Source organism: Montipora foliosa, chromosome 6 (genome assembly GCF_036669935.1).
Source record: "Montipora foliosa isolate CH-2021 chromosome 6, ASM3666993v2, whole genome shotgun sequence".
NCBI lineage: Eukaryota > Metazoa > Cnidaria > Anthozoa > Scleractinia > Acroporidae > Montipora > Montipora foliosa.
Genome location: NC_090874.1, coordinates 27,618,164 through 27,632,893, shown reverse-complemented (window position 1 = coordinate 27,632,893; position 14,730 = coordinate 27,618,164). Strand labels below are relative to the sequence as shown.

At 39.5% G+C, this 14,730-nt stretch overlaps 1 protein-coding gene across 1 annotated transcript in view; it reads left to right on the top strand.

The window, feature by feature from the left end:
* Positions 1-5,511: 5,511 nt before the first annotated feature.
* The window catches only part of LOC138007078 (WD repeat-containing protein 1-like), a 42,737-nt gene continuing 33,518 nt past the window's right edge, over positions 5,512-14,730 (top strand). The window contains exons 1-6 of the mRNA XM_068853793.1: positions 5,512-5,648; positions 6,073-6,194; positions 9,482-9,572; positions 10,442-10,589; positions 12,630-12,810; positions 13,615-13,692. Of these exons, the coding sequence (XP_068709894.1) occupies positions 5,633-5,648; positions 6,073-6,194; positions 9,482-9,572; positions 10,442-10,589; positions 12,630-12,810; positions 13,615-13,692 (636 nt within the window). The 5' untranslated portion in view covers positions 5,512-5,632. The remainder of the gene's footprint in view (positions 5,649-6,072; positions 6,195-9,481; positions 9,573-10,441; positions 10,590-12,629; positions 12,811-13,614; positions 13,693-14,730) is intronic.

Genomic DNA, 14,730 nt, shown 5'->3' with positions numbered 1-14,730 from the left:
GTTACGCCTTTCACGTAGGGTAGGACAACAAATGGTGTTGTTGCTTCATTTGTAGTGTTGTTAGTGTTGGAGTCGCGATGCCTGGCTTTGCGTGCGGAGTCAAATTTCTTGATAAATTGCAAGGGATAGTTGTTGTTCATCAAGACTTTCATAACATGTTGGTTTTCTTTGCGTTTCCCTCTTTTTGTTGACGGGATTTTCTCCGCTCTATCAAGGAGTGTATTAACTACTGATCTTTTGTGTTGATCTGGATGATTAGAGTAGAAATCAGGATATTTGTTTTTCTCGTGGTAACCGTACTATAAAAAAATATATCTATCTTTGCACTGTTGAATAGTTCCTCATTTTCCAGGGATAGTAGAGCGAGCGAAACATGCAATTAATTGAGTGTGAAAATCAAGCCACGCGAGAAAGGCGAAACGCGATCTCGCGCAAATACCTTTGAAATCGCCCTAAATCAGCATTTTTCCAGAGCAGTATTTTGTGCTATCCATGGTGCTAATTATTGACTGGGGTGTGCCAATGTTAAGTTATGCAATAAAGCAAGGCATATCATGCCGTGAATTCCTGCGAAATAGTTTCAACACACTGATTTGAGCGCATAGCACCGCTGACGGTCTCGTATTGTTTGCCTAAACGTCTTGTTTGCCCGCTTTCGCTTTCGGTTTACATTAATTAATCTTATCGTAGCTTGGAAGAAACCTCCTGCTTGTTTGGTTCGATTGTTGGGTTTTTTGTCTAGTTAGCGCCTACTGGCGAATGATCGATCCGTATCTGTGAAGTCAGCCAAAAGTTAAGGTAAGCAAAATGTTGCGTTTTTTGTCTGATATAGTTAGTTTAGGAAACGCCTCTGGAAATGCTTTTTCCAAACAGTTCTCTGCCGATAGAAGACGCATAGTCTTTCCGTTGAATAATGCACAACATTAGCAGAACATATTCAAATCTTATTTCATATGTCCAGTCTGCATGTTTGTAATTGGGTAAGCCGGAATTTTCCGTTGGAACTATTTGACAATGGTCTCTATTTTAATATACTGAACATTTCTCATTTAGCCAAAGGTTTTGCTTCATAGAGGACAAGAAGATAAAAAAATTGTTACGTTGTTTTAGGGGATGAAATCCAAAACTAAGATTTGTTTAATTAAATGCACTCTCCTTTTAGATCCTGTAGATCGGGGCGGCGGGAAACGTCGTTCAATTGTGGTCAATTTGAAGGCGTTGAGCAACTGGCCAGATATCTTTTTGATCTCAGTTGAAGATCGCAAACGGTAAGAGAATTTTATGTTTGTTCTTCTTACGCGAACTAGACCGAATTTTCCATCGAAATCGAGACTCCATTTTCACTGTTACATAAGGCTAGAGCAACTTTTCGCCTTGAAATGTGGTCTTTCAATGCTCACTGAGGTGGACTGTGCCGTGAATTGTATTTGAGATCGCCACGTAGCCATGTAGCTGAACTGAGGGATAAAGGGCGATTGTTCGTTTACCCCAATTTCATCTCAAGTTTGTTTATTATCAGTTGTAATGGAGTGAACCTTATTACAAGTTTGTCCCTCTGATCTCGGGAATTTTGGAATTTAGTCACGTTTTCGGTTTTCTTTCTTATGTTTTCTGATCCGGGTCGGCCTGTTCGAGTTGATCCGTCGTGGACTGCCGGTCCGAGTCAGTTGATCCGGTCCGACTTTTGTATCTGCCTCTGCAAAAGGCCAACGAGGGCTCTTTTCATGCAATGTCACGTTTTATAAACGTTTCCGTTTATGACTTCGCGGATCTGCCACACTGATTGCCGGTTTATTGTTCCGAGCGCTCTGGATATGATCTTTCACTGATTTCTGACTTAACCATACAATTAAAAGAAAAATGCACTGAAGCAACATCTCCGGGCCATTTGGGGCAGCGTAAGCAATGTTTTCAAGGTTTTGGTTACGTTAGGAAATTAAGATCGTTATTTTACTTTTTTGGCCCTATTCGCAATAGCGTAAGACTTCTTTATTTTGACAAAGATTTTGTCATCACCAACGCTCAAATGCGAATGGTCTGTCGCGTCTTCACAAAGTTCCGCATGAAGAAAACCTAAACAAACTATTGAAGTGTTTTTTTTGTCAATAATCTGTTGTAGAGGAATATTTCTTGAGGAGGTAATCACATGCCAAGAATGCACAGTCAATTAAACCTTTTCGCAAAATGTAACGATGCTGACGATGGGGTGGTAATCGCATGCCAAGAATGCACAGTCAATTAATCTCTTTCACGAGAAGTAACAATGAGAAGGTAATAACATGCCAAGAATGCCACTCAGCCATGGTCGTATGTCGTCAGACAATCACCGCAAAAGTTTCACACCAGAACTGGTGCAAAGTTTGGTGAAACTTTGCACCAGTTCTGGTGTGAAACTTTTGCGGTGATTGTCTGACAACATACGACCATGGCTTTTTCTGTGAAACTTTGCACCAGTTCTCGTGTGAAACGTTTGCGGTGATTGTCTGACCATACACGACCATGGCATTTGCTGTGAAACTTTGCACCAGTTCTGGTGTAAAACTTTTGCGGTGATTGTCTGACCACACACGACCATGGCTTTTGCTGTGAAACTTTGCACCAGTTCTGGTGTGAAACTTTTGCGGTGATTGTCTGACGACATACGACCATGGCTTTTTCTGTGAAACTTTGCACCAGTTCTGGTGTGAAACTTTTGCGGCGATTGTCTGACGACAAACGACCATTGCATTTGCTGTGAAACTTTGCACCAGTTCTGGTGTGAAAGTTTTGCGGTGATTGTCTGACGACATACGACCATGGCTTTTTCTGTGAAACTTTGCACCAGTTCTGGTGTGAAACATTTGCGGCCATTGTCTGACGACACACGACCATTGCATTTGCTGTGAAACTTTGCACCAGTTCTGGTGTGAAACTTTTGCGGTAATTGTCTGACGACACACGACCATGGCTTTTGCTGTGAAACTTTGCACCAGTTCTGGTGTGAAACTTTTGCGGTGATTGTCTGACGACATACGACCATGGCTTTTTCTGTGAAACTTTGCACCAGTTCTGGTGTGAAACTTTTGCGGTGATTGTCTGACGACATACGACCATGGCTTTTTCTGTGAAACTTTGCACCAGTTCTGGTGTGAAACATTTGCGGCCATTGTCTGACGACACACGACCATTGCATTTGCTGTGAAACTTTGCACCAGTTCTGGTGTGAAACTTTTGCGGTAATTGTCTGACGACACACGACCATGGCTTTTGCTGTGAAACTTTGCACCAGTTCTGGTGTGAAACTTTTGCGGTGATTGTCTGACGACACACGACAATTGCATTTGCTGTGAAACTTTGCACCAGTTCTCGTGTGAACCTTTTGCGGTGATTGTCTGACGACATACGAGCATGGCTTTTGCTGTGAAACTTTGCACCAGTTCTCGTGTGAAACGTTTGCGGTGATTGTCTGACCACACACGACCATGGCATTTGCTGTGAAACTTTGCACCAGTTCTGGTGTAAAACTTTTGCGGTGATTGTCTGACCACACACGACCATGGCATTTGCTGTGAAAATTGCGCCGATTGTCTGACGACACATGACATGCGATTACCGCCCCATCGTCAGCATCGTTACGTTTCGCGAAAAGGAGAGAGGGAATGGTTTCCATTTGATTGAAACAGCAAGATTAATTTTCGCGCAAACGTCCTTAAATGCCGAGTTGTTATAGTGCAACACCATTGGAAAAAGAAACTATACTAACATTTTGACTCTGTGTTCATTGCGTTGTTATTTGTTTACGTGTCATTTTGATCGCCCTGCAACTACTTCCCAAGGTTACATTTTAGCGTGGACTACTTTTTCGAGAAACTGTAAGTACAGATTATTATTATTATTATTATTATTATTATTATTATTATTATTATTATTATTAATATTTATTACTATTAATTTCCATTTATTATGTAATTATTTATTACTATTGATGTTGAAATCTTGCTGGCTGGCTCATAACGTACGCCACCGCTCGCTGGCAAACGTTATGCGCTGGCTAGCAATGTGTGTCATTTCGTATTTTAAAATTAAATATGCTGGCTGGTTAAAAGTCGTCTCACACGATGGCTAGCTGGGAGTTTTATTTCCTGAAACTCTTGCTCGCTGGCAGTGAAGAGCGGGTACTTTTTTCCCAGGAACGTTAAATATTAACGAAGATTGACGTAGAAACATTGTAATAGTTGCTGCAACATCATATGAACAATTTTGTCAAAAATGGTCGTTGGGTACTCCTGTTCGTCTCGCGCAGAGATCACGTGTACTCAGGCTTGTAGTCACGCACATACGCAAATATGAACCATTGAAAGAACCTGTCGCTTTTTTGTCAAATTCAAACCGAGGATGACCGAAGGTTTTCGGTCGAAACGTCTTTACCAAGTTTTTTGAGAACGTCGTTTGACGTTCAAATAAGTCAGTGTCTAACATTTCTTTTTGTCAATTAATAATTAATGAAACGAGGCTTCCGGTCAAGTAGGTGCTTGATTCTATTTATGGGGCTTAACCTAAAGATACAGCTAGAAGCTAACTCAGTGATGTGTTTGTTATAATTGAGATTTGAGTCGATCTTTACTCGTAGATCTCTAGTAAATGGTACTGGTTTAATCTCCTGTCCTTGAAACATAACAGGCAGCAATGGTGCATCGTAGACTTCTTAGCAATTGTGGGACGCCGACAAAAAGGACCTTCGTCTAGTCCCGGGGGGGGTGGGGGGGGGGGTTACTGCCATATATGGGCTATGTAGGTATGTGTCGCTGTGAAGGGCATGGTTTTCAAGCAGTTTACTCTAGCATAGGGTATATAAATCAGAGTGTTTGGGTCTAGAATAGGGTATCATTTTTCACGAAACTGACCAGTTGGTTGAAGATTTTATCTAAGGAAACCAGGTATTGGTACTCAAAAATATAAAAAAATGAAATCGGCAAGTTTAAATTTTCACGACTCAGCCTCAACAGCGTTGGTAGGTGACCATCATAGAACGCTACTGGATATTATTAACTGTCAAAAATCGGGATTCAGACAGAAATCCTTTTTTAAGAAAGAAGTGATTGTGGTATAATGTTTTGTTTTGGCTTTGCTTTAGACTGTACTCGTGACCTCAGTTTCGGGAAAACAGCTACCCTAGGATAGGAGTGATTTGGAGAGCTTACTCTAGTATAGGGTAGCAAAATCCAGCTGAAACTAGCTCTGGTATAGGCTGTATAGGCTAAGGGTTCCAGGCTCCCAATGGCACATCCCCACCCAGAAATTCCTAAAGAACCTCCCCCCCTCTCCCGGGCGTCTAGTCAGGGTTTATTAGTAGCATGCAACACCATCTTCAAACGATCCTTTGTAACGATCCATGAAAAGATGACTCGGGAGAACCGCGATCATTTGTCACGCAAACACTTTTGGACATCGATAAACGTTTCAACAATTCCCTTTGTTAACAAAGCCACATGATTTGTTGTTGACTGGTGGTCACCAGACTACTCTCTTTTCGATGTGGGAGATTTCGCGAAGGCCTGAGAAGGAAGAAGAGGTGTGAGTAAAAAATCTGTCGAAGAAGAGTATTTTGAAGTATCGGAGGAGTCTCACAGGTCGTCACAGAGAAAAGAAAATTATGGATTTTGAGAAAGGTTTGTTTCGTAGTAGTAGTAGTAGTAGTAGTAGTAGTAGTAGTGCAAAGATTCTACTTCTGTACTGGTCTGTGATGTGTTAATATTGCAACGAAGGGAGATTTAAATTATTTTACTCTGCTTTTAGTTTCCTCCTCAGGTCAGTTTGATTTGGTCAGTGTAAAATGCAGACTGCAGACTGCAGACCAGGGGTAAAATGCAGACTGAGGTTAAAATGTAACTGTTGAATATGCCCAAACCCTTGAGAAATGCTCACAATTAAGCCTGAATATTGTTTTAGGCCTAATTAGACCTAAGGTTAGCATTGCTAAGGGGTTTGGGCTTTTTCAACAGTTACATTATAACCTCAGTCGGCATTTTACCGCTGGTCTGCAGTCTGCATTTTACACTGACCGGTTTGATTTTACTCGCATTCTGTTTTCAGGAGCTATATTTTCGCCCTTGCCGAGGACTGTCAGAGGGGCTCCAACTGTATTAAAAGGCGATCCCAAAGGGAAAAACTTTCTGTACACAAACGGCACAAGCGTCATAATCCGCGACATTGCAGTAAGTTCACAAGTTAATTTCGGAATTGCTGTTTGTTTCTTCACGCAAATTGCAGCTCTTATTGTATCTGGGAATAAATGGTGTTTACCTAATTTTATGTTAATATTGCTCGGAAATTGCCGTTGACTTTTCACAGTATGAATACGTAGCTTCAGGAATGCTTGGTCAAGTGGAATTTACGGAAAAGCAATGTTCATTGTCTGTTTTTTTATACCTTACACCTGGATGAAATGAAAGTTGCTTTGTCCATTGAAGAAATCGCAGTGTTTGAGACATGACCAAGTATTCTCCTTATAAGGAAAAGTTCTCACTTGAAAGTTTCACTTCCGTTCCTGACCTTGTTTGGAATTTCATAATTAATGTGGCAGGTTAACTATCAGTGGAGTTATTTCAGTAGTTCAGTACGAATTAACGACTTCCAAAATCCTGAATTCAAGATTTGGACTGCCAAAATCCTGAATTCAAGATTTTGGACTGCCAAAATCCTGAATTCAAGATTTTGGCAGTCCAAAATCAGGATTTTGGGAACTTAACTAACTCTATGACATAACTCTATGAAAATAACACTAAGAATAGCTGTCCCCTTAATGTGGGTACACAAGCGAATTAAAATTAAGGATGTTCGCGCAAAAATCTTCTCACATTGAAATTTGTTTCATTTCTTGCCTGAAGTTCGGTCATAAATTATTTATTCCAAAAATGAACAAAAATAGAGGGGTCACGGACTTTGTTTTGGAGAAAAAGGCAAGGGAAAAATGCCCCAATTTCGAAAGAGAGGTCATCTTAACACGATGTAGCCTCATCTACTCATCCAGTGCTCGACCTTAACTTTTTTGATCGCTTGCCCTGGGACTACTTGAACTGAAAATTTACTAGTCCAGAGTAAATCTCTGGTAGTCCTTCCTGATTGCAGCATGGCAATATTATTTGCAATATCTTTTCGCTGTCTTTGTAAATAACCCAAGGAAAAGTGTTTTTGCATTCAGGGTGGAAATACCCGACTTCAATGGTTCGATCCTCTTGATCATAAGATTTCTTGGTCGCTTCATTGCTCTTGCTGTCTTTTGTCTCCAATATCTTTTCTGCGTCTCCACTACTCTCTTTATGGCGTTTGTTTGGATAATCTCTGTTGTTAGAACTAAAAAAATAGGCCTCTAATCTCTTCATGATAAGAACACGGGCAGTCGAGAGAAAGATGATGGGCTGGGAGTTCCTTAGTGACCAGTCCCAGCCTCAGCTTTGTTTAGTCTTCTCGCCTTAGTCCTCGCATTGGACTATCTGTTTTCGCGATCAAAACGTTGCAAGGAACGCATTGAACCAACATTTACAAGACGTGTATTTTGTTTTCACCTAATGTATTTTTTTGAGACATTGCAAAAACTAATTACAAAGTAGTTACTGGTCCTGTGACTAGTGGTTCTAAGTTTCTACTAGTCCAGAAGCATTTTGCACTAGTCCAGGACTAGTGGACTACCGCTAAGGTCGAGCACTGTCATCCGTCGAAAATCATAAAAATAAGATGTTAGAGTGAAGGTTTCTGTCCATAGAAAATATAGGAGTGGGTTTTTTAGATAATTACATTCTGCTGGGGATGTTGTAAATAGTAGAGTTAGTCCTGAATGAGCGTTTTCGCAAGTGCTACCCTTTGTAACCACTACCGAAACTCACAACAAAAGGAAAGAAAAAATTTTGAAGTGCCACTATGACGAAAACCGCATCTTTTCTATTGAAACCATTTTAAGACATAAATAAGTAGCCTGCATGAGAAGAAAAATGCTCTTTACTATTTTCAAATATCTCTTTTTGTTCCAGAGATATTCAAGTTTTTAAAATATGCAAATTAGCCAAGTGATGATGTCATACACAACCAAATTTTGATCAAATATGAAAAGGATATCTCAGCCAATTTACATCAGAAATGTTTGATTCTTTGCAGTAAGATTCTACTAAATGTCCTCCACAATTTGAGCCTAACAGTTTCGTTACTATGGCAACATACTGGGTTCCAGACCTCTCCAATATTAAAGGCATTTCTGGCCACCTTTGGTGTTCTAACAACCATGCCAGCTGTGAGATACATAAGAATTGAGCCTGCAATTGTTTTCATGGAAAATACTGGGCTTCCATTGAATGAAAAGCGATCGGAACAAAAGTACATTCTATATTACAACATTTGATGGCATTCATGAAGACATGATTTCATTTAAACTTGACACCTTTGGAGTTATTATACTCATTTGGACAGCTTTTTTGGTTTCTGGGACAACCGGACGACCGCGGATGTGGATCCCTGTATTTGGCATCCCCTTTGGTCTAATATCACTGACCTCAAGTAGTTTTCTAGACAATCTGGCTGTGTTAAACTTCGCATTCCATTTTTTAAAACTTGATTTGCTTCAATTTATCAGTATTGTTGTACTACTGTATTTAATCTTGAACTTTTGATGTCAGGGTTTTGAAGATATCATTTTTCTCTTCATTGAGCAGGTTTTCCTGTACTCTTCCATTAGAACTACTCTATGAGAATTTTTAGCAAGGGACATTTCACGGAGTCCTTTGGGCTCCCAAGGAATTATGAAAGATACTATGTGACGAATTTACTGCGTATGGATATTTTTGCTGCACGTGCCATCGTCAACTGACATTCCCGTTCTGTTGCTAAATCAGGCTATTGTGCAATTGTCAGGGACTGGGGTAAAGTAAAAAATTGTTGTCAGTTTTCATGTTTGAAGAAAAAGACTGTCGCGCACGCAGTCGATTCCCTTATTGATGTCAATTCGGCACATTGTACATGTATCTTTCATACTTCCGCTTCGGAGTCTGTAATCACTTGGAAAAAAAAAAACATTTCAAGAAGTCTCAATGAATGAGGAGAGGACTACTCAAGAGAGAGAGGCACAGAATTTGAGCACGTTGTCTGGTGTTATTGATCTGGTCCGAGTTTTGTCAATCCAATCTGGTCCGGTCCCATCTGATCCCGTCCGGTCTGATCGGGGTTTTGACAATGGCCTGTTACATGTGAAATCATGTGGAATGGCCTTTAAACCAATTGTTTCATACAAAACTGTAACCACCAGCATATTAAACTTTTTAGCTGCCTTTATCTGCTAGAAATACAATAAGCCAGAGTGCCGGGCCAGGCGACCGGGTAATTTTTCTCACTTGCCCGAAGCCAAATGTTAGTCGCCTCAGGCGACTGGGTGCCCTTAGAGCACAGCCTTGTTTAGTATTACTTGGAATGATACATAATTATGATACCTTGCCTTTTTGTGTTTTGTTTTGTATAGAACCCAGCAATTTCAGATGTGTATACACAACATGCAAAGGATGCTACTGTTGCAGCTTATGCTCCTAGTGGATTTTACATTGCATCAGGGGGTAAGCTCAGCTGTCCAAAGCAATGTTAATTAATAAAGTGCAGATCGGTAACACATTCTCTTGATTACTGCTGGGATAAGGTTTGGTCATGAAATACCAAGAGGCTTTCATGCAACTTAAATTTACCTATCATTCATTAGAAAAATAATGTCTGACTGATTTAAGGTCATGGATAGTGTTTCTGTATGTGAAATTTTTCATATGTTTGAGCTGTGGTTGTGAAGTTCTCAGTGAAAGTAGTCATTGTATTTAATGAAGCAACTTGAGCAGTTGCACTGTGTGATTGCACTGCACTTTCTCTCCCATCTGAGCTATCAAGCCAATTACACTGTAGCAAGCCCCTAAACGTCTGTGGAAATTGTAACAGCTGACCATGTGACAATGATGTGGTTAAGTTTGAGGCTTATCACCACAATAGTAGGTGCCGTCCTTAAAGTGTGAAGTAGTGTCTGCTATTGGACATTCATTGCACTCACTTGATGAGCAGCCAGGCTAGAAAAGTGTATAAAGTTAGTCCCAGTAAATAAAATCCAGTTGCATTGGCATTCTCAGCGGTTGCAACATGGAGTACTGTAAGATTATATATGTTGTTGAATTTGCATCCATTGGAAACTTGAAAAAAATCTGAGCTCCAGATGGGATTTGAACCTACAGTATGAGCCCCGTGATCTAGTCGGATGCTGTAACCACTGAGCTACTGGAGACTCTGTAGGGAGGGGTTTGGGGGGCTATAGACCCGGAGTAAAAACCTAAAAAAAAAACACACCCGAGTCATTAAAAAAATAAGTAACTATTTAACATTTCATTGTTTGGAAAAGCAAGTGATCCTGTTTAAAATGATGTTCTCATCAAGTTCCATACATTTTCAGATGCTGCTGGAAAAGTGAGAATCTGGGATACCACTCAGGAAGAACATTTACTCAAATATGAATACCAACCCATCAGTGGTGCTGTAAAAGATATTGCTTGGTCGCCAGACAACAAGAGAATAGTGGTAGTTGGAGCAGGGAGAGAAAAGTAAGTGAAGCAAATGTACAGGACATTTCCCTGAGGTCTTTTACTGGCATGGTAAACAAAATCTTATTCTATCCTGAGTATCTTTCTACAATGCATAATCATGTTTTGGTTCATAAAGCGGGTCAAAGTGATGTTGTTTACTTTGATTCCAGTGTTCGGGTGTTCCACAGTGTTTAATTAGCCATGAAAATTGACAATCATGAATGATTAGGACTACGAGACATCAAATTGTGAATCAAACTGTCAAATTTGAAGGAAGAGACAACTCTTGACGAGAAAACCACACTCGTTTATTGAATGAAAACTCCCGGCCGAGTGAAAACGAGCCTCCTCGGCTTATAAGCACATTGCTAACATTCCAGCATAAAGTTCACACATATTCTACACAAACCAGGTTGAAAATGAATCTTTTTGTAATTACTTGTACATGTACAACTGTAACTGTAATTCTATTTTGAACTTCAATACATGTACATACCAGTGTTATGGACATAATAATAGTCAGAATGGAAAAAAATACCTAAACTTACGAAACATCCATGTATCAAAACATTTTTGTTGACTGTCGCAAGTCTGCATGATACATGTACACATGATTTTCCGGTGAATAACCAAAGCAAAATGAAGAGGGGGAATTCACAGGATGGGGCAAATTAATGTTTGTTATTAAATCCAAGGAAATTACTCCTACACAATATGCAGCATAAAACGTTACATGTAACTTAACCCATTGACTCCTGGGTAAAAGTTAAGAATCAGATCCCACCAATGCGTCGGCCAACGCACCACCAACACACTACCGACACATCCGCCGACACACTACCGACACGTTGGTCGACACACTACGGACATGTTGGTCGACACACTACCGACATGTTGGTTGAAATACTTACTCTTTAGAATTTTGTTACTTCTTTCAGTTGGAAGCAAGAACAACTTTAGAAGGAACGACGTAGTCAAAGGGTTAAAACTCTTTAACATTTATAGAGACACATAGCATTCAGATTGCCCCTGTTTCAAGAGCTTCACAACCAAACCCGTGAATTTGGTTCCCCTGATAAATCCTTGGTTGCCCATCTTGAATATCCTATTACAGTTTTTAGTGTGCACCTTTGGTTTTTCATGGAAGTCTGGATTCAAGTTTTGGTATTTTCAAAATGGTGTCTTCGATCTCCATTGTCTACACTATCCCCTGTTTTTTTGACTTAACCCCAAAAAAGGGAGAAATCCTTTTCAAACCAGAGGTCAAAATTGAACTACATCATATGCATATGCTGGTCACATGATACTGGTCACATTGGCATACATGGAGGGGTGGATGCTTTTGTTGTGTCATGGTTTTGGTCACGCTTTGAAGTAAAAACCTCCTTTGACGTTTGTGGTAAAAAACAAATCGAAAGTAGTTCAGCGTTGGCTGTGCTCTTATTGACAACGATACTCATCTTCCCAGTGGTCAAAATTTGTTGTGGACTCACTCAGTGCACAACATTTTGACTACTGTGATGACAAATATCGTTGTCGATACGAGTACAGACAACGCTGAACCACTTTTGATTTGTTAAATAACCTTACTCATTTATGGTGACTTATCTACAGTGCACATATTCCGTTAAAAGAAAACAAAGGTAAAACAATAAACTGCAGGATGCTATGACCAGAATGATGATAAAAGTATAATCACATGCAGGAAAATTTTATCACAAAAGAGCCATGCAGATCCGTTAAGCTCTAAGCCAGTTGCTGTAGACTTTAAATGTCAGATAAAATTAATTGCATCTTTTGAGAAGCCTTCAAAGGTTCAGCTCAAGGATTGCTGCATTACCTGGTACAATAACTGTGTTGTTATGGAGCCGACAATGAGTGGAGAGCAGAAGAGCGTTGTATACGGATTTAATATATAAGTCCTTACAGAGAGTCGGCCAGTAAATATATTGAAATGCTATACCAGAAATCTAAACTCTTATAACAAAGGCGCGGTTACAATGTTCTTAAGGGGATTAAGGGCTAATCCCACAATAACATGATCATTTTTCTTGGCAGGTTTGGTCATGTATTTTTATGGGATAGTGGCTCATCAGTAGGTGACGTCAATGGGCATGTTAAGGCTATAAATGCAGTAGACTACAGATCTGAACGACCATTCCGAATTGTCACTGCCAGTGAAGACACAGAGGTTGGTCTCTTTGCAGGGCCACCCTTCAAGCTTTCTCATTTCAACAAGGTATGTTGGCAAACCCATACGATGTACCTCTTACACGTACCGTACTAAGGGCGCATTCGATTGACCCTATTCCGGAATAAGAATACGTGGAGTGATGATTGAAACGGTATGTTTGGCGCGTTTCGAAGCAGCAAGGACAACAAAAATATGTTTAAAATAGCATTTTAGCGGATGTTTGACAATAATTTTTATATGAATCACCGTTAAAACGAAGGATTTCTACCTTGTATTCCATGCATTCTTATTCCGGAATACGGTCAATCGAATGCACCCTAAAGAACTATCATATTTACCAATGAATAAGTTGGCCTTTTAGTACACATGTACATGTACCTTAAAGTGGGCTTAAATAATAACCATTGAATTATATGTGGGTCAAAGAGAGTTGGTAGGGTTATTGAGTTTATCGCAATCTTAGAGAAAGTGGAACATAAATTAAGGTAGTCCTGTGACATTTCCCTCAAACCCTGACTAGTTTGAAATGGTAGCAGAAAGTGAGAAGGTGAAGTAGATTACAGAAACCTTTTTTTAGGAAATTATGGCTGCAGACAATAATAATAACAATTTATTTTTATCATTTTGAAGAGGGCTGCAAGTTTTCAGTTTTAACTGGCTATGATCATTATTTTCTATTTAACAGTTTCTACATCTTAACTGAGGTGGACAACACATTAGTTAACAACTAAAGGATAGGCACAAATGTCAAAACTTCAAGGCTTGGTTATCTTCTAGTATATTGTTTGGAGATGTACTTCATTTAGTTGATTCTAATTCAGGGCTCATGAAAAAATGTTTTCCCAACAGAGTCATACCAACTTTGTGAACTGTGTGAAGTTCTCCCCAGATGGTTCGCACTTTGCTTCTGGAGGTGCAGATGGCATGGTAATTTGACTAAATGATTGAACTTATTGTGTTACTTACATGTAAAGTCTTTTTATTGCAATTTAGTAAACTATCAGGTTTCTGGAAACTTTGCAGGAGGCAACTTGAACATTAGGTGGTTGTTGTTAAGCAGTCTGTCAGAGTGACAATGACTGGTTCATGAAGAGTTCAAGCTTTAATCAAGTTCCTTCAGGTCGTTCTGTCCTTTGCTTGGCTGCTTCCAAAGATCTACTGAAATTTAATGTTCTTCTGCTTCAGGTTTCTTTTCTCAATGTCCTTGATAATTATTTTAGCCTTCGGTAAGAAAAAATACACGAAAGTGCGTGTAAAAAAATACAGGCAACTTTTTCGCAAGTGCAGTGAAAATTTACACACAGGCTCATTAAGTTTGTGTATGATTATTAAAGAAGTGACGTTATCAAGAGTTTGTTTTATTCAACGGTTTTAAGCTTGACTGGTTACTTTCTGAATACACTCTTCCTTTCTGAAGCTTCACTTTTACACAATTTTTATTGGTTTCATATCCTACACATCTTGCGATGTGATTATAAGAATAAAAGATTCACAACAAATTGATTTTCTTCAAATCCTATTAATATTTTTGGGGTATTTAAAAGGAATCTTTGCTTAATATCTCTTAATCAAGCTACCAAAAGTCGTGGAAAAAAGTCGAGAGCGACAACATGACATAGCGATATGGTTGTGGCAAGGAAAAGTTTTATTAGTGGATTTTCCCTCTACTATCAACTTTACGTTCACCTACGATTTATCTCTCAAAGCAATATCTTATATTTTGTTGAGTTATTGCAGTGGTGCTTAAATTATAAACAAGATGTCATATGCTGACACAAGCTTTGCATTGCGTGAGTGCAAGGCAAAAACAATTGTTTGTCGAGTGTGTTTCCAAACCAAAATTATTTTCAGTTTCCCTTGGTAGGTACAGGTAAAGGTACACCTTACATGTATTTAACGTCGGAAGTTCCTAAATACTCTCTAGAGAGTATTCTCCCAGGAAGCCAATGGTGTGCTCATTTTACC